Below are 19,793 nucleotides of genomic sequence, written 5' to 3' on the forward strand. Positions count from 1 at the left end.
ATAATAAGAAAACGAGTGGCCGGAATAAAAATAAAACAGAGACTGCATATAGATTTTGCAGATAAATATGATACCAAAAATTATTACTTCTATTTGCTTAGTGATTTGTCAAATAAAGCCTGCGCTCTCTTGACTGGATCAAAACAGACCTTTATCCAATCGCAAAAGCTTGTGTTCTTCTTATTGGACGAGCATGCGCTTCTCGTGACGAACTCGGCCAATCAGGTGGCGATATGCTACAACCCTCTCGGGGTCGCCTCGCAACAACGATTTCCCTGTGTTGTGTTTTCACGAAGAAAACGGCTATTATGATTTAGAGGAAACACCAAGGACAGAATTACCCGCGTGTCTTTTATCTCGCATTTTATAACTCACTTTTGCGCGTTTATGTGGCCGTTCGCCTCTTGTTTTAGTGGTTACCAGTTCGTGACAGGCGAACAAACTAGCTAGGTGCTGGCTTGCTAGTCAGTTAGCCAGTGTGTGTCAAACCTGATCCAGCTGACTTGAACGCAACATCACACAATACTGCTGTACGAGACGCATCTGATCCGGCTCAGAAGAACTGAAATGCCCGTCAAACGCGTGTCATGTTAATTTGAACGCCTTGTCGATTCGGAGTTGTTGCTGTGATTACGCAGTTAGCTGACAGCCAGCCGTGTTGCTGTTGTTGTGTACATTTTAATAAACGGTGGTTTGTTCTGATCGGACTGTGTTGGAGAAATGGGTTCAATTCTTAGTCGAAGAATCGCTGGTGTTGAGGACATCGACATCCAGGCCAACTCTGCGTACAGATACCCTCCAAAATCAGGTGAGACTGACTGTTGTGATGCAAGGCGACGTTAATGTGCCTTTGTCTGGCAAACCGGTCATTTTCAATAGGTTTACTGAGCTCAGATAAGCTCCTATTAATCTAAGTTATCCAATTGATTGCTGTCAGCGAACTGATTAAGTTATGTAAAATCCGTATGAAAAAGGATCAAGTACGCACAAATTTCAATGCCAGTGAAGTTAAACGATGACAAAGATGATGTTGTTACTCTGTTTACACGTTTTGTTAGAGGTGTCAGATTATATAATTACTGTTTTCTTTCCCCAAGGAAACTATTTTGCCAGCCACTTTTTCATGGGAGGTGAAAAATTTGACACTCCTCATCCAGAGGGTTACCTTTTTGGAGAAAACATGGATCTCAACTTTCTTGGTAACCGGCCGGTGCAGGTACATCTGAATTTTGAAGGCCTTCTGACTTCGTTTTGTTTGTGTTTCCACTATAGTTGTCTCTTTTTGATGAGTTCGAAACGACGAACTCTTGTGTTGGCTTTAGATAAAAGCATCCAATAAATATTAACGATTTCCTTTATGTCATATTTTATTTTTGCGCTACCTGCCACAGTTTCCCTATGTTACTCCAGCGCCGCACGAGCCGGTGAAGACATTGAGAAGTCTCGTCAATATCAGAAAAGACTCGTTGCGATTGGTCAGGTACAGATTCAAGATTGCTATGTGAAATCTAATCTTTCGTATAACAATTATGCGTTTGCTTTTAAGTAGTGTTGCATTTTCATTGTCAATTTTTACTATTGTAGGTATAAAGATGATGCTGATAGTCCTACTGATGAAGGAGCAAAACCAAGGGCGCTGTATGGAGTGGAGTTCACCTTCGACTCTGATGCCCGAGTGGCCATCACCATCTACTGTCAGGCTTTTGAGGAGTTCTCCAACGGGATGGCAATGTGAGTTTTAATGTTCCTATGCAATTATGCATATTTGAGTGTAACTTATACAAAGAAAAAAATATAGGTATGTATGATGTGGCCATCGCAAGCGAATGTGAGCTTGCCAGGCTGTGTTTAAGTGCGTTAAATACACTGAACAAATTTATAAACGCAACACTGGATTTTTCATGAGCTGAACTCAAAGGTCTAAGACACGTTCTATTTACACAAAAGACCTATTTCTCTCAAATATTGTTCACAAATCTTCTCCTTTGCCAAGATAATCCATCCACCTCATAGGTGTGGCGTATCAACAACCTAAGTGTCTGTTATATAAAGTTGGGAATATAAACCATCAATCATTTGTAAATGCGGAGATATATTTGAGTTTTTCAGCAACTCTGTTTTAGTGTATGAATACTAGTTTGTAAAGAGTTTACATAATCTTTAAAGTTAATTTTTAAAGCTGCGCGTGTGCTAAAGCTTGGTAATTGCAATCAGCCACTGGAGCCCCTGAGCCAAAGAGAAAGTACATCTAAATATGGCAAAACCTCTGTAAATGTAATGATTATCATTGAAAATGTTTTTATGATATTTGTGAGCTAACCGTATATTTCTCTTCTTAAGATACAGCCCGAAAACCCCTGCGTTGGTCTCTGAAACGGTATATTACAAACGAGGGGTTAGCCAGCAGTTTACCCTGCCGTCCTTCAAGATCGATTTCTCTGAATGGAAGGAAGAAGATGTAAGTATCTTCCGTCTAGCTCAGTGCTGTCACTCTCCTCTGATACCGACCTCGAAGATATTGACCTGACCTCTCTGAATTATACGTTTGCGCATAATGAAAGGCAGGATCAAATTAAGAAAATAAAATAAAAATTAGATTAGATTAGAAATTGTTAATTATTTGACCTCACATTTTTATCTTCTTCCTTTTTTTTTTTTAGCTCAACTTCGATTTAGACAGAGGTGTATTTCCCATGGTGATTCAGGCTGTGGTTGATGAAGGAGATGGTATGTTGCCGGGGGTTCGTTCTAATTGAATAGAGTATAAAAGATTAAAGGATTTGCTCGAACACTTTGTCACATCAGAAATATCAATAAATCTCTTTGACACACTGCACCGGCTTCTCGCTGCTTGGAAGGGAAGTGATTTATTGCTCAACGCTTTAACTTGTTGTGTCTGTACAGCACTGTTTGTTTCCTGAGAAACAAACAGTGCGTTATGAATATGCATTTTAATTGTAATCATTCATTTCAGATTGTTTGGGACATGCCCATGTACTGTTGGCAGCATTTGAAAGAGTGAGTTGAATTATTATTATTTTTTAAATGCTCATTTCTAGCAGTATTTGTTTTATCATGTTTTTTTTGCATTTACAGCATGTCGATGGCAGTTTCTCAGTCAAACCTTTAAAACAGAAGCAAATAGTGAGTGTTTTCTGTATTGTCCTCTTCGTAGCATTACTCTACCCAGTACCAAGTAAATAGTACATGGTAAAGTGTAATATTTTTTTTCCCTAAGTATCTGCTTGTATGCCACAGGTGGACCGCGTCAGCTACTTGTTACAGGAGATTTACGGAATTGAGAACAAGAACAATCAAGAGACAAAGGTGAAAAGATGATTATTGAAGTTTGTTACATTTTCTGGACATTTCTATAAACCTCTGTAATAATGGAAAACCTCATTGTGATTTTTCTCCCCAGCCATCCGACGATGAGAACAGTGATAACAGTAATGAGTGTGTGGTGTGTCTGTCAGATTTGCGGGACACACTGATTTTGCCCTGTAGGCACCTGTGCCTGTGTAACTCCTGCGCCGATACTCTGCGTTACCAGGCCAACAACTGCCCCATCTGCCGACTGCGTATGTAACTGATGTTAAAGGGACAGCCCACCTAAAAATGATTATTTTTTTAACTTCTGCGGAACAGAAGAATGCTGGTAACAAAATGATTTTGGTTCCTATCGACTTCCAATGTATTTCTTCCTTACAATAAAAGTCGGTGGGAACGGAAACCGAAAAAAAAAAGATATTTGGAAGAATTTGTTAACAAAAACTATTTCGGTTCCCTATTGAATTCAACTGTATTTTTTCCCATATAATGGATGCCAGCTGAAACTGAAACTCTTTCGTTACCCTTGTTCTTCAAAATACTTTTTTTTTTTTCACACAGAATGAAACATGACATGAGTGGGGGGAAAATTAAACTGTGATTTTTGTATAAACTATCAGTTTAACGTTCCCAAAGTTGTGTATAATTTCAGTAACACCCCAAATATCTTGTCAAGAAAATTTACATGCTCTCTTTTTTTTTCTGCCTCCAGCATTTCGAGCTCTTCTTCAGATTCGAGCTGTAAGAAAGAAGCCTGGAGCACTTTCTCCTGTTTCCTTCAGCCCGGTGCTGGCTCAGAGCATGGATCATGATGAGCACTCAGTATGACACGCATCCATCTGTGTTGTCTCTCTACAAAACATGACATCACTCTCTGATTCTAATTGTTTTATTCCTCTCTTCAGAGCTCAGACTCTGTCCCCCCCGGGTTTGAGCCCATCTCACTGCTGGAGGCTTTGAACGGTCTTGGTGCTGTGTCCCCCGGCCTTCCGTCCGCCCCTCTGTATGATGAGATCAACTTCTCTGGGAGCCTAAGTGGAGAGAGCAGGCAGCTCAGCTCACCTGACCACTCTGGAGACAGCGGCGGACAGAAGAGCAAAGTCAGCAAGTCACCCGACAGGTAAACCTGACCGCTACATGGTTGTTTTTGGATGCTGACCCAAACAAGCAAGGGACCATTCGCAAAGCGCTTGATTGACAGGCGATCTGTCCAATCAGAATGTGTATATTATGTGAGGTCTCTCTCTCTCTCTCTCTCTCTGTCTCTCTGTCTCTCTCTCTCTGGTCTCTGTCTCTCTCTCTCTCTCTCTCTCTCTCTCTCTCTCTCTCTCTCTCTCTCTCTCTCTCTCTCTCTCTCTCTCTCTCTCTCTCTCTCTCTCTCTCTCTCTCTCTCTCTCTCTCTGTCTCTCTCTCTTTCTGTCTCTGTCTCTCTGTCTCTTTCTCTCTCTCTCTCTCTCTCTCTCTCTCTCTCTCTGTCTCTCTCTCTCTCTTTTTCTCTCTCTCTTTCTCTCTTTCTCTCTCTCTCTCTCTCTGTCACTCTCTGTCACTCTTTGTCTCTCTCTCTGTCTCTTTCTCGCTCTCTCTTTCTCTCTCTGCTCTCTCTCTCTCTCTCTCTCTCTCTCTCTCTCTCTCTCTGTCTCTCTGTCTCTCTCTCTCTCTCTCTCTCTCTCTCTGTCTCTCTCTCTCTCTCTCTCTCTCTCTCTCTCTCTCTGTCTTTCTCTGTCTTTCTCTTTCTCTCTCTGTCTGTCTCTGTCTCTCTCTGTCTTTCTCTTTCTCTCTCTCTGTCTCTCTCTGTCTCTCTCTGTCTCTTTCTCTTTCTGTCTCTCTCTCTTTCTGTCTCTCTCTCTCTGTCTTTTTCTCTCTCTTTCTCTTTCTCTCTCTGTCTGTCTCTGTCTCTCTCTGTCTTTCTCTTTCTCTCTCTGTCTTTCTCTTTCTCTCTCTCTCTCTCTCTCACTGTCTCTCTCTCTCTCTCTCTCTCTCTGTCTCTTTCTCTCTCTCGCTCTCTCTCTTTCTCTCTCTCTCTCTGTCTTTCTCTCTCTCTTTGTCTCTTTCTTTCTCTCTTTGTCTCTCTCTGTCTCTTTCTCTCTCTTTCTCTCTCTCTCTCTCTCTGTCTTTCTCTCTCTCTCTGTCTCTCTCTCTCTCTCTCTCTCTTTCTCTCTCTCTCTCTCTCTGTCTCTTTCTCTCTCTCTGTCTTTCTCTCTCTCTCTCTCTCTCTCTCTCTCTCTCTCTCTCTCTATATATATATATTTTTATTATTATTATTATTATTATTATTACTATTTTTGATTGGTGTTGTTGTTTTATCACCTGTGATGTAATTTGCTTTTTTTATTTTTTATTTACTCCTTCCCTTTTCTATTAATCTAATTAATACTTTATTTCTTTCATTTCAAATTCTTACATTTGATCTATCAATTCAGAACAATATAATAATGTGATTTATTATTATCTATATATTATTAAATGAAATCATTTACAGTGAAAAGTACAACTGCATTAAATAATATAACGAGAGTCGTTAATATACAAAGAAGACATGACGGTGTAATAGGCCAGTAGCTGCCAGTAATGAGCTTTTAATGAGCAAGTCATTGAGTCGTTCATTCAAGCGATTAGTTTAAACAGCAGATTCATCAGTTGTTTAAGCATGGGCTAATGAAACGAACACAAGGGAATATATTTTGGAAAAAAAATGGCTAAACGGGTTGTTTTAGATCACCTCTGACTTCCATAGTAAGCCTGGTTACAAACCTTTTTTTCAAAATATCTTCCTTTGTGTTCATAAGAACAAAGAAATTCATACAGAATCGAGGACGAGTAAATCATGACAGAATTAAAATTTTTGGGTGAACTATTCTATTAATAAGAATAGTACTTGTCGAAATATTTCACAAACTTTGAACATTGCTTTCAAAAGTTAAATATCACTTTTGGCTGATCTCAAGGGAGACTGTTTGGTAAATGACGTTTGCATGACTCGTGGCTGAAGTAATAATAGCTGACCTATGGCCTCTCAAGTGTTAAACTTCCTGCTTTAGGAAGGCTGTGTCAGAGCAAGAGGTCATAAACTTCTTCTTTCTATAAATCAAATAATGGCTGCACTTGCCCTTATCAGTACATCCTGTTGACACTGTGACAATAAGGAAAATATTCTCAGTATCTAAGGAAACATTCGTGTTTTGATTTATTGTCCGTCTTCCTGTTTAAACTAGAACTCTTCTAGTTCTAACACAACTAAAAAGATAAACCCACTGATTACTTGACAAAGAAATTAGTCAAGTAAAATAATATTGTAAAAAAAAAAAATCCTGAATTATTAAAATTTGTTTCAATATATTTATATTTAAAAAATGATATAGAGTTGAGAAGTAGACGCCCATAATAAGAGTAATGCACATAAACTAGTGTCATTTAAATGATTGCGTTTAAAGTTTTTTTTTCACGTTGATGATAAAAAAACGGTGAAAGTCTTATCCTGGTAATCACAGGGTCTGCGGTGTAAAAAAATGTGCCCTTATGACACGAAAGGTTACAGGGCAGAGACAACTTAGAATAACCCAATATACAGATTAGAATCTAAACCCTTCCTACTCCTTCGCTTCTCGCCTCCACATGTCCACAGCGCCACCTAGTGCATTTAATTGTAATGGTGAGAAATATAAAAGATGTTTTAATGTTTCCTATGATAAGAATAACGAGGGCAAAATCATCAACGAGTGTTTGTCCTAATACACTTAATTAGTGCATCATCGCTAGTCCTGACCGTCTGTGTTTGCAGCACTCTACGCTCTCCATCGTCACCCATTCAGGAGGAAGATGAAGAAAAGCTGTCTGAGATGTCTGACGCACAAGCTCACATGCTGCTGTCCAGCAGTCCAGCCCCCACTGAGGTCAGTAGCACATCTTATACATCTTATACACGGCCTGCACCTTTCTCATGTTCTTCTTTGTGTGGTCAGGGTACGGCTGGAGAGGACGCCCCTGACTCACTGTCTCCTGAAGATGGTGAGTCCTCTGTTATCAGTGTCTGACAGGAAATAGGAAAATGGTTTATTTTTTTATATATAAATATATAAATATATATATATATATATATATATATATATATATATATATATATATATATATATATATACAAACCGGATTCCAAAAAAGTTGGGACACTATACAAATCGTGAATAAAAACTGAATGCAATGATGTGTAGGTGCCAACTTCTAATATTTTATTCAGAATAGAACATAACTCACGAAACAAAAGTTTAAACTGAGAAAATGTACCATTTTAAGGGAAAAATATATTGATTCAGAATTTCATGGTGTCAACAAATCCCAAAAAGTTGGGACAAGTAGCAATAAGAGGCTGGAAAAAGTAAATTTAAGCATAACGAGGAGCTGGAAGACCAATTAACACTAATTAGGTCAATTGGCAACATGATTGGGTAAAAAGAGCTTCTCAGAGTGGCAGTGTCTCTCAGAAGCCAAGATGGGTAGAGGATCACCAATTCCCACAATGTTGCAGAAAGATAGTGGAGCAATATCAGAAAGGTGTTACCCAGCGAAAAATTGCAAAGACTTTGCATCTATCATCATCAACTGTGCATAACATCATCCAAAGATTCAGAGAATCTGGAACAATCTCTGTGAGAAAGGGTCAAGGCCAGAAACCATACTGGATGCCCGTGATCTCCGGGCCCTTAAACGACACTGCACCACAAACAGGAATACTACTGTAAAGGAAATCACAGAATGGGCTCAGGAATACTTCCAGAAACCATTGTCAGTGAACACAATCCACCGTGCCATCCGCGTTGCCAGCTGAAACTCTACAGTGCAAAGAAGAAGCCATTTCTAAGCAAGATCCACAAGCTCAGGCGTTTACACTGGGCCAGAGATCATTTAAAATGGAGTGTGGTGAAATGGAAGACTGTTCTGTGGTCAGACGAGTCACGATTCAAGTTCTTTTTGGAAATCTGGGACGCCATGTCATCCGGACTAAAGAGGACAAGGACAACCCAAGTTGTTATCAACGCTCGGTTCAGAAGCCTGCATCTCTGATGGTATGGGGTTGCATGAGTGCGTGTGGCATGGGCAGCTTGCATGTCTGGAAAGGCACCATCAATGCAGAAAAATACATTCAGGTTCTAGAACAACATATGCTCCCATCCAGACGTCATCTTTTTCAGGAAGACCCTGCATTTTTCAACAAGATAATGCCAGACCACATTCTGCATCAATCACAGCATCATGGCTGCGTGAGGAGAAGGATCCGGGTACTGAAATGGCCAGTCTGCAGTCCAGATCTTTTCACCTATAGAGAACATTTGGCGCATCATAAAGAGGAAGGTGCGACAAAGAAGGCCCAAGACGATTGAACAGTTAGAGGCCTGTATTAGACAAGAATGGGAGAGCATTCCTATTTCTAAACTTGAGAAACTGGTCTCCTCTGTCCCCAGACGCCTGTTGAGTGTTGTAAAAGAAGGGGAGATGCCACACAGTGGTGAAAATGTCCTTGTCCCAACTTTTTGGGATTTGTTGACACCATGAAATTCTGAATCAACATATTTTTCCCTTAAAATGGTACATTTTCTCAGTTTAAACTTTTGTTCCGTGAGTTATGTTCTATTCTGAATAAAATATTAGAAGTTGGCACCTACACATCATTGCATTCAGTTTTTATTCACGATTTGTATAGTGTCCCAACTTTTTGGAATCGGTTTGTATATATATATATAATAATATGAATTGCCATTATCACAGTAATACATTTCTTAAATTGTTGTGTTGTTTTCTCAGGGCATATTGATATTTGATTAATTGCAATTAATTTGACACGCGTAGTATATAAACGATTAACAGCCCTAGTTGAAAGTTTTGAATTTGAAATAAATATATTCCTTTGACGTAAAGCTGAATTTTCAGCATCATTACTCCATTCTTCAGTATCACATGATCCTTTAGATATCATTGAGAGATGCTGATTTGCATATTGATATTTAGACTGTTTCTTCGTTTAATTTATTAATATTTTTTTTAAGCTTAACTATAATAACAATGCTTAATACATAGAAAATTCTGAAGGACAGCATTTATTTGAAATAGAAATTATTTGTAGATATTATGAATGTCTTTACTGCCCATTTTGGTTAATGTGCCTTTGCTGAACTAAAGTGTTAATTTCTTTTAGAAAAATAAATAATAATAACCTAGTATAATAACGAGTTGTTGAAGGGTGTACATTACAAATATTTTATAAAGAATCTCAAAACTGCTAGTGTTGTGTATGCATTATAATTTTTAGTATTATTATTATTTTTCTTTCATGCAATTTCATCTTTCTCTTCACTGTTTCTCCTGTTTGTGAATCTATACAGAGGATCGATTAAATTTGGAGGAAGAGGTGAACGACTGCAGCAGTGAACACAGCAGCTTTACCAAAACTGAAAGTGACCCACCTGGAGACCTGTCCCTCCCGGGTGAGCGCGCGTCCAGAAACAAGAGCCCATTGTGCATGCTTTGTTTGTCCTTTACAGAGACACTATTGTCTTTGGCCTGTGTGCATTCTTCCAGCAACATTGTTTATTCTTACTCCCTCTCAAGTTGACGGGCGCTATGTTTCTGGCTCTCGGTCATGCAGCTTATCTAACCTGTGTGCTATTTATTCCTTGACTTTCTTTCCCTGCCTTCCCGTCTCCTCTCGTGGTCTTGCTCTGGGCAGCTCTAGGTCCTGATTCCTGCTCTATTGGTTTGGAAGAGTAATGGGTATGTAGGCCTCTGTGTCCTTCTCTCGGCTCTCCCTCTGTGTTCTTGTTCTCAGTGCCGTATCCATTTCTAAAATATGACATGTAATTTAGATTTTTTTTTAATTAGGGTAGTTTTTTAACTGCAGTTTTGGTCATTTCTGTAGGACTGTCTGGCTCAATGGAAAGTCTGAGCACTCAGAGTACCTGCTGCTCCAGCCAGCCGCTCCTGGGTCCCTCAAGCCGTTTGCACATGGACGATGATGAACTGGATGTTTAACCATTTTTCCATCTCCTCCTTTGTACAGCTCCATATGTCTCCACATTGCAGTTTGGTGCACTTCAATTCCAGTATGCCACTTTGAACATGATCGACTCTTGTTCCAGGCCTTTCGTTTTTTTAACATATGGGCCGAAGAGCTCGTTCTGGTGGTCTGTCATATTTCTTGTGCTTGGGTTTTAGGGCTCTATTTGACCAAGTTGCTTCACCCAAAATGATCTTTACATTATTCTAACTGCATTATTATCTTTCTTCCATTAATCACTAAAGAACATTTATTCATATTGGAAGTTGATTTTAAAGTACTTATTAGGCTTCAGAAAACAGTCAAATAAAATTAGTCCTTACTACATATCAGATAATCAAATTTTCAGATGCCATATGAAATATTTGTGATGAACGCACTGATCTCTAAACCGTCTAATAATGTCCCCCTCAAATAGAAAATGCCTTCATGGCTCTTTTGGAGCTTCACACTCCGTCGTTTCATGGTAAAAGATAAAATACAGATTAAAGGCCGTTGCACACTCCAAGTCCAAAATATTTGCATGTTTTTTTTTTCATATTCGTCATCCTTTTTTTTTTTATCAAAATGCAAACTACAGATGTGAAAACACAGGAAATCGAACCTGATCAGTTTTTTTTTTATGACAGACGAAAGTTGGAGGCAACGTGCGGTCGAATTAATTTTTTTATTATGCAAAAATCTCTGTGCAATTACCTTTTAGAATGATAATAAATAGATTACAATTTTCTTTAGTGAAATGGTTGATGGTTGTTGCAGATGAATTTCCTGCTGATTTGAGGACACACTCTTAAAAGTCTTTTTTTTGTGTGTTAATTAGCATTTTTTGTTACGTGAAGAACTTTTAACATCCCAGGAACCTTACCATTGCACAAAATGTTCTACATAGTGGTCGTAAAAGGTACTCTGGATTATAAAACTCTTCTTCACACCAAGAAAAACTATGCTGTTTGCTGAAAGTTTTGTTTTGAGAAACTAATGCTGTGTATTTTTAAGAGCGTAGCGGGTAATTCTGAATATAGAGCTTAGATCCGGGGCTTGATTATAACACTAATAAACACACAGCAGCTTGGTACGAAATAATAGACAAAGCACATCTCAATAAAAAAAAAACATTTCAGGATATATGTAAAACTCAACAAACGATCATGTTTTAAACTAACGAGTGAATAATACAGAAATATAATTGTAACTGTGCATTTGAAATGTTTTTAGTAAGTGCTTAAATGTCCTGAACTTATTTTTGTGTGTGCTAACTGAAGATGAGCGTTCAGAAAAGCACTTCTGAATATATATATTCCTGATTTCAAATGTAATATTTATAGTGATCAAATGCTGTTGGGAACGGCGGATTTGTTGCAGTCTTAACGACCAAATATCGTGCGGTCTAACAGTGCTTTAAATGTGCTTGCTTGTTCAGCTGTTTATTCTAAGGACTAAAAAAAAGCCATGGTGGACTCTCTTTACCTCTTTATTTGCTCGTTATTATTGTAATATGATTTTTTTTTTTTTTAATATTTAAACGTTTGAAGGCATTCCTTTCATGTGTCGGTTCAGATGCTATTGAATCGTGACGACTTTGTGAATATTTGATAGGTTGGTTGTATTTCTTCGCAGCTGGACCCCGTTTGTAAGAAAGGAAATCTCATCGAACAAGTCACAGAAAGCATGAAATCTCATCGTTCTCCTCAAACATGCAGATATGCGGTGTCTTGTAGCATTATGCATAGAGGTTCATGTGCCTTTAAAGAACAAAGCAAGCGTCGCTACAGCTTTGGCTCATAGCTGTGCTGTTCTTGTGTTCATCGGCTGTAACCTTTAGCCTTGACTACATTTATGCATTAGATGTGAGACTGATGTTTTCGTTTGTAATGTCCATTTTGGAAAGCAGGCCATTTTGAACTGATGTTCTGTAGGTCGAAATGTATTGCTTATACAAATTTTGCTATACTGTAATACTTAACATGATTTTTGTTACATCATCCGTTAATACTGATTAAGCTGCTCTGTACATGTATTTTAATCAAAGGTAAAAAAAAAAAAAAAAAAAAATCTGATTATTGATGGTGTTGAATTAATTGCATGGTAATATTGATGTAAGATTTATCACTGCTCTGGAATATGCATATTATTTATTTCATCAAATAATGTGCCATTTCAATTAAATTTTCCACTGTGCCTTCTTGTTCCTCACTTGTGAGAAGTGCATTTAAAACGTACTTTAAAAGAGAATAGTAATTATGAAAGCAATATACTTTACTAGGTAATATTTCAAACATAAGTGTGCATCTGATGTATGATTATTATGGAACAAATTGTTGTATATAAACTACATGAACGTTACATCTTAAATGTAAGAAGCTAAAACTTTGCTTTTTGACTCATTTTAGCAGCACTTAATCAAAATATGTGATTTTGTCATTCATAATACAGCATTTCCGCATGTACTTTGGTCAGTGGCACTGAAAATATAAAGTTGTTCAAGGCAACTGTAATTTAATAAACCATTTTACTGCTGTGTGCTGAAACTACAATGCACTTCAGTATTCTTCAAAACGCTTTCTGAAACTTTTGATTAAAAATTACTTCTTAAAAATGTTTTTCTTAGTTTTACTTATTTAAACCTTCTTTACAGATTCACAAAAAGTATGTTGTCTGTTTTTCTGACCTAATTTTTTGCATCATATTTTATTGCAAGTAGACCTATACATGTTTAATTAGAATAAAATAACACTGTAGCAGAGCTGGGCAAGTGTTGTTTTTTAAAGAGACACTAATTGTAGTGAAGTACTTATTACTAATTGCTTTTTAAATCAAATATCAAGCAGGGTCAGCTGAAAGCATGAACTTTTTATTTCAGACGAATCATATACAACTTCATAAATGATTCTTGAACTGACCAAAGCATTTAAAGGGAGACTGTTACAATAAAAATACATTTTAACACGAGATGGTCAGTTTTAATAATAAAATCCCATTTTTGAAAAATATGATACTCAAACCTCCATTAGGTGGCGGCAAATCACAGTTCAATTAATAAGTCGTGAAATCATTCCCTTCGCTCAAAAGGATTTAAAAATAGATAAAAAAAAATGTATTTGCCCAGTGGCGCTCTTCCTTTGGTATTGCTTATCTATGTATAGTTTTTAAAAACTCATATAGCCAGGCATAAGGTGCTTATGAGAAAACTATGAACTGCTCGAACAAACAAACATGGCGTCCTCGTGCAGTCTCATGATGACACGGGTGCTTTTAAAAGCAGGTGAGTTACACAGTCACAAAATAAAGCACATACCCTATTTTCATTGTCTGAGCATGTTAGCGGATTACCGCAGATATATTTGGTCGTGATGAGTCATGCTCAAAAACACTAACAGCTCAGCCGACTATAACGTGACAGTGTTTGGGGTCATTGTTAGCGCTGAATCATAATAGATGTTATTCCCTGCGAAACACGATTGCTGTAAACGCTCGATTTTTTAATATCAAGTGACTACTGAACATAGTCATAACATGTTAAAATGCGTATATCTTGACTGGAGAAACATAAGGATGCTGAAATTGTTTTGTGAAGACTGTACACTGAGCAGCAGTTCAGCTGGTGATTGGAATTACCCCGAAAGGTCGTCGAAGGTCAAGGCATCTTAAAATGAAGTAGGTCCTCTTATCATGTCATTGGAGGTCGAGCATTAACCCAGAGCTTCCTCTCATTGAGTGTGACGTAGCTGGAGGTAAAGAGCTGGATTCCTCAGGCTTCAGCCAATTATTGAACTAAGTCACTAGACTAGATATATTTAGTTTGTCTGATGTCATTCAGCCTTTAAAGTGAAAGCTCCTTAAACTGTGTCGATGTGAAAAGGAATAATATTTAAAGACAAAATACACAGCTAATTTTCTGTATGGGTTGCCAATTTAAACAAAAGGCAAAACTACCCAACAAAATGTACAAAATGAAAATATACTATCCAAAAATAATATTTTTGATAGTATTTTATATTAGATTCACACTTGATTTGGCAGATTTTTAGGTAAACGTAAACCAGGTTATATTCAGAAAAACGCTTATCGCTTCACTTTCCTTTTAATTAGGTGTCCAACCCTCTCTGGGATGACAAAAATATCAGTTAATAAATATCAAAACATATACATTAATTTCCAGACATTCAGATTTCTTTTATTTACAAAAGGTGTCAGTAAAGACGTTCACATTTATTTTACAAGTAAATGCTTTATATTCATCATCCTGAAAAGAAAGCATCGTGGTTTCCACAAACATATGAAGCAGCATAACTCTTTTCAACCTGCAAATCAACATTTATTAGCTTGACGTCACAGGAATAAATGAGATTTTAATATATTAAAATAGAAAACGATACATTCGGATTGTGAAGATACTTTATACTTTTACAGTTTTACTGTATCAAATAAATACAGCCTTGGTAAGCATTTACTTTAACAAACATTAAAAAATCTTACAGACCTCGTTTATTAGTCTGGAAAAACATTTTAATAGTGAATAACATCCTTATTCTCTTTTCAAGCACTGCCTTGCTGAATTTGGTAACACCAAATACGTAAGGGCTGGCGTAAACTCTACAAAGCTCATTTTGGCTGTACAATCAGTTTCTGGGTAAGCATTGGGAGGCGCGCCGCGAGTAGGCTATTAGCGCACAGACTCTTAGGAAATTGCTGCGGCTTCACGTGGCACGTGCGCACATCACTATCCCTCTAAAGACGGGGCACTTTAGCAGATCGGGGCGGGCCGGGACAAAGAGAGGGACTGGGGGAGGAGGGTTAAAGAGGAGGAGGTATAGTGTGATAGGACTCAAACACTTCTGACCGCAGAAGAGAGCGGCCGGACAAATCCACCGAGGGAAGGACAGCTCTGAAGTGAGGAGAAACTAAGAGCCGAGGAGGCCGAGTTAGTTTTGCAGACCGAACTGTCCTCCAGCCGTCAGAAGTGCGCGCGTGTCAGACCATGGCACCGCAGGTCGTCAGCTCACCCTTCCTGAAGCCCTTCTTTCTGAAGACACCTCTTAGCGTTGCCAGTCCTCGACGCCAGCGACGACACACGTTACCCGCCAGCGAGTTTCGAAATCTCACCCCACAGGACGCCATTAGCGTGTTTGAGATAGAGAGAGAAGGTAAGATGTTTCACACACACCGTGGGGGTTATATTAAGTTACCACAATAATACTAAAATACAATCGTAATAATATGCTTTAACTGTCTTGATTGAATGTTGTTTAAGCTGCTCATTTTTCTAGGAAATCTGATGGTTGGGTTTAGGTAGGATTTGTGGGTAACAGGTTAAAGTTATACAGAGGCGTCATCTATTTAACTATTATTTATTTAATTTTAAACAATGTGTTTTTTGTTTTGTTTGGGTTTTGAAAATAATACTTTTATAAATCAAGGATGCCTTAAATAAGACTTTAATCATTTTACAAAAGTTTTATATTTTACATTCCACAAAAATATTAAGCAGCACAACCGTTTCATCTGGATAGGCAACAAATGGTTTTGCTTATTTCAGTTAAGGGTAGTTAATAATTCCTACCTGTTAAAAAAAATCACCCCCTAAACGGTTTAACAACTTCCCAAGTTCTAGAAAACTAGAAGACTCTAGTCAACATGCTGATCTGATTGCGATAAACCTGATAATCCGTCCATAAGCGCTTGTTTGCATTGGTATAACCGGGTTGACTCACCCCTGTATTTTCCCCTCCGCAGCATTCATCTCCGTTTCCGGTGAATGTCCGCTCACGCTTGATGAGGTGCTTAGTTTCCTGGGCCAGTGTCCCGAGCTCTCGATGGGATGGTTTGAAGAGGGTCAGCTGGTGGCCTTCATCATTGGATCTGGCTGGGACAAAGAGAAACTAGAACAGGTGAGAAACGCGTTTCTTTAAAGAAGCCTGTTGTCAAGTAGACGAAGAACCTCAATTTAAGTTTACCTTCCCACCCTCTTTTGACCGTCTGTTCCAGGAGGCCTTGACCACACACGTCCCAGACTCTCCCACGGTACACATCCACGTGTTGTCTGTGCACCGCCACTGTCGGCAGCAGGGCAAAGGCTCCATCTTGCTTTGGCGATACCTGCAGTACCTGCGCTGTCTCCCCGGGTCACGCCGGGCCCTGCTGGTCTGCGAAGAGTTCTTGGTGCCTTTCTACCAGAAGGCTGGCTTTAAGGAGAAGGGTCCCTCGGCCATCAACGTGGGGGCTTTGACCTTCACAGAGATGGAGTATCAGCTCGGAGGCCTGGCTTATGCACGACGAAACAGCGGATGTTAATTTCTGTAGCTCATTTTATCCTGATTCGGGACACCATGCGTAGATTCTGGACAGCTCTCGGCAATCACTGGCTCAAAGCCCTTCCAGCTCCTGAGCAAGAACCAGAGACTTACCTATGCACTCATTTAAAGAGATCGAACCAGTTACATTTGGGTATACGAAGGTTAAAGGTGTTGGTTGTTTGCTGCGTTTTTTTCTTGTGTACTGCCCAAGATACACTGCACACTTTACTGGTCAAAAAACAGTGGCTGTTTTTAACGATTTAATGAGGATTTTGTTCTTTGGAAAACCATATTCATTAAAAAAAACAATTTGTTGTTGATGAATACAAAATATATTAATTTTAATCAAATTTAACATTCTTCTGTAAAAAAAACAACAAAAAACATTCAAAATGTTAGGTCAGAAAAATAATAAAATAATTTAAAATTTGAAAATTGTATTTTTTATATGTTCCCAACTCTTGGTTTGCAAATGGACAATGAAATGTTGATTTTTTTATTGTTGTAGAATAAAACCTTTCTGCATTTGTGACGATGTGCTTTGGAAATGCAAACTATGTATACAGTGTATGAACTGATGTAAACTTTAACGTTCTCTGTGGCATTAGTCATACTCTCATGCATAACTAATCAATAAAAATACAAATCTAACAACAAAGCTATATTTTTGTCATGTGTATTTTTCTATGCACAGTGGTTGAGAAAACATTTCAGTAACACTTTACAATATAGTCAGATGCTGATTGCAGCTGACGATACTGACGCATACAACTTTTGATTTCAATCATGTATTAGTAAATGTTGAAAATAACATTAAGATTGAGCTTTAGAAGTATTTCTCATTTTTACTGTAGTTTAATGTTAACAAATGGAACCTTATTGTAAAGTGTTACCAGCATTTCATTGGGTTTATGGATACATATTGTTATTATCCTTGGTACTGTAGTACCGTAGTAAATTTTGTTCCAAAACTGGTCAGAAGGGTTTAGTATGGAAGTCTGTTTCCACCTCAGAGTTAATAAAAGTCAGAAAATTTTAAGTAATAAAGCCACATTGTGAGATTTAAAGCGATATAAAGTCACAATTATGAGAAATTTGCTACTTTAACATTTTTGCTAAGTTAAAATTTTGATCTGAAGTCACAATTGGGAAGGTATAATGTCGCAAATTACAAGATAAAATGTTACAATTGTGAGATATGAAGATATAAAATTGTAATTGTGCGATATATTGCGACGTCATGAAAAATGATGAGAAATAAAGTCACATTGCTACTTATAAGGTCACAACTGCATAGTATTAAGTCACCATGAGATATGAAGGTATAAGGTACAATTATAAAAAAACGTCACAGAGTTACAGATTACAAGTAACAAGGTTACAGTGTGAGATAATAAGCTATACTGTAAGAAATGAAGCTGCAGTTATGAGAAATTGTCACATCGCAATATACTTTTTGCGAGATAATACTGCGAAATGTAACTTTTGAAAAATAGTAACTGTGAGAAAAAGTATTAATTATGGGATATAAAGTCACAATTATGAGATATTAAGTCACTGAGATAAGTTTCAATTATGCAAAACATTACATTACAATTTACGAAACAATGTCACCATTGCAAGACGGTTACCTTTTTACTTTTTTTTTACTCTGAGGCAGAAATAGACTTCCAGAATGTATTGCTAGTTTGGGGTCTAGTAGACAAGAAAAACAGACAAACTTCAGAGGTGCAGGTTGTTTTAGCTGTATTCTGTAACAAGTGAGTAAATTGGGTAGCTAAAACACTACCCTTTTATAATCAACCATTACTCCATTAGAAGTAACACACAAATAAAAGAATATCATTTGAGTGCTCAACGTGTAACGAAAATATGGCAGTAGTAGGTACATTTATCAAGGCACCAAAGGTACAGAGTTTTTCGTCCCTGGATTCTGAGGTCGACTAAACAAAGACAAACCTACCCCTGACATGCTAAAACATAAAAAAAAAGTACAACAATCAAATTGGAGAAGACGTGTTCTCCGTTTGGTGTACCAGTGCTTTTATTATGACACTGCCTTCTGAGACTGTAGTGTGAAGAACGTTTTCGGGCGAGGGTGACCCTGTTTTCGTATGATTATCAGACACCCTTATCAATAGACTACATAAAACTTTATGGTACGTTAAAAAGTGATCTTCATTCCTAAAATCATGGTCAACGTGGAGATCCAACTTACACTTGAGTAAAAAAAAAGCACAACAACACAAGCATACTGTCCGAGTTCACAGAAAGGGCTTCATTTGGGGCGAGACGAAGTGCAACTGGATGAACGCCGACAGATGCAGATCAACGACCAATCAAATCCCTCTCTCCCCGAAGCCCCGCCTCTCCCTCAATGGAGGTGCGCATTGAGGTCGTACTTCTCACAGAACTTGTCGGTGAAAGGAATGCAGGTGAGCAGCTCGCACCACTCACACTTGATAGGAGACACGTAGAAGAGCACCACGAGTCCCGCGAACAGCCCCACGAACACCACCAGGAAGATGATGATCTGGCAGCGCTTGCGGTACATGTCCAGGCGGCCGAAGCTGATGTAGGGCAGGAAGGCGAAGGACAGGAAGAAGCCCGAGATGAATCCGCAGATGTGGGCAAAGTTATCGATCCAGGGCAGCAGGCCGAAGGCGAACAGAAAGAGCACGACGCACAGTAGCTTAGTGAAGGCCCTCCACGGCTGAGCCAGAATCTGCCAGCTCTGAATCAGCTCCACAAACAGACAGGCCAGGATGCCGAACTGAGAGCCAGCTGGACCCACCTACGAAAGAGAGACAGACTCAGTGCCAGGGATACATGAAAAAAAAATACCCTTTCCACCAAGATGGCACTGGTACTAAATAATTCACCCCAAAATTTTAATTACTCCATAATTTTCTCATCCCCAATCCACCCTAGGTGTATATGACTTTCTTCCTTCAGACAAGCACACAATTAAAAAAAAATATCCTGGCTCTTTTAAGCTTGGTAATGCTGGTGGATAATGGCCATTATTTTGAAGCGTCACAATATATATATATATTATTATTATTATTATTTTTTTTTGTTACAAAAACCCATCGAGCTGTTTCAGAAGAAAGACATGATATATGTTT

General features: G+C 38.3%; 3 protein-coding genes across 8 annotated transcripts in view; 2 read left to right on the plus strand and 1 right to left on the minus strand.

Moving 5' to 3' along the window:
• Positions 1-228: 228 nt before the first annotated feature.
• On the plus strand, positions 229-12,968 carry mgrn1b (mahogunin, ring finger 1b). Of its 3 annotated transcripts, XM_043235157.1 has the most exons (17): positions 229-808; positions 1,098-1,216; positions 1,392-1,480; positions 1,585-1,731; positions 2,341-2,458; positions 2,661-2,727; positions 2,975-3,018; positions 3,097-3,144; positions 3,259-3,327; positions 3,422-3,581; positions 4,043-4,152; positions 4,236-4,450; positions 7,109-7,220; positions 7,290-7,335; positions 9,702-9,803; positions 10,046-10,089; positions 10,235-12,968. In XM_043235157.1, exons 1-16 carry the CDS (start codon positions 721-723, stop codon positions 10,084-10,086), a joined length of 1,575 nt encoding a protein of 524 aa, XP_043091092.1. In that variant the 5' UTR covers positions 229-720; the 3' UTR covers positions 10,087-10,089; positions 10,235-12,968. The 3 variants fall into 3 exon arrangements, with proteins under 3 accessions (XP_043091092.1, XP_043091091.1, XP_043091090.1); XM_043235156.1 differs by lacking the exon at positions 10,046-10,089; XM_043235155.1 differs by lacking the exons at positions 10,046-10,089; positions 10,235-12,968 and having other exon boundaries at positions 9,702-10,039.
• Positions 12,969-13,279: 311 nt separating this feature from the next.
• aanat2 (arylalkylamine N-acetyltransferase 2) lies at positions 13,280-18,246 on the plus strand. The gene is made up of 3 exons (XM_043233977.1): positions 13,280-15,516; positions 16,106-16,260; positions 16,358-18,246. The coding sequence occupies exons 1-3, from the start codon at positions 15,351-15,353 to the stop codon at positions 16,661-16,663; spliced, it is 627 nt and encodes a 208-aa protein (XP_043089912.1). The 5' UTR covers positions 13,280-15,350; the 3' UTR covers positions 16,664-18,246.
• Positions 18,247-18,394: 148 nt separating this feature from the next.
• The window catches only part of rhbdf1a (rhomboid 5 homolog 1a (Drosophila)), a 42,094-nt gene continuing 40,695 nt past the window's right edge, over positions 18,395-19,793 (minus strand). For 3 of the 4 annotated variants that reach the window (XM_043233973.1, XM_043233972.1, XM_043233975.1), the window contains one exon: positions 18,395-19,459. In XM_043233973.1, coding sequence (XP_043089908.1) covers positions 19,040-19,459 — 420 coding nt within the window. In that variant the 3' untranslated portion in view covers positions 18,395-19,039. The remainder of the gene's footprint in view (positions 19,460-19,793) is intronic. The other variant, XM_043233976.1, reaches the window with a different exon arrangement.

The sequence above is a fragment of the Puntigrus tetrazona genome, chromosome 3 (assembly GCF_018831695.1).
Source record: "Puntigrus tetrazona isolate hp1 chromosome 3, ASM1883169v1, whole genome shotgun sequence".
NCBI lineage: Eukaryota > Metazoa > Chordata > Actinopteri > Cypriniformes > Cyprinidae > Puntigrus > Puntigrus tetrazona.

Bases quoted from the DNA above. Each gene is read 5' to 3' on its own strand.
- mgrn1b (XM_043235155.1), top strand. From the start codon at position 721: ATGGGTTCAATTCTTAGTCGAAGAATCGCTGGTGTTGAGGACATCGAC. The intron at 809-1,097 runs GTGAGACTGACT...TCTTTCCCCAAG, and splicing joins CAGATACCCTCCAAAATCAG to GAAACTATTTTGCCAGCCAC. The intron at 3,145-3,258 runs GTGAGTGTTTTC...TGTATGCCACAG, and splicing joins CTTTAAAACAGAAGCAAATA to GTGGACCGCGTCAGCTACTT.
- aanat2 (XM_043233977.1), top strand. From the start codon at position 15,351: ATGGCACCGCAGGTCGTCAGCTCACCCTTCCTGAAGCCCTTCTTTCTG. The intron at 15,517-16,105 runs GTAAGATGTTTC...TCCCCTCCGCAG, and splicing joins GTTTGAGATAGAGAGAGAAG to CATTCATCTCCGTTTCCGGT. The intron at 16,261-16,357 runs GTGAGAAACGCG...CGTCTGTTCCAG, and splicing joins ACAAAGAGAAACTAGAACAG to GAGGCCTTGACCACACACGT.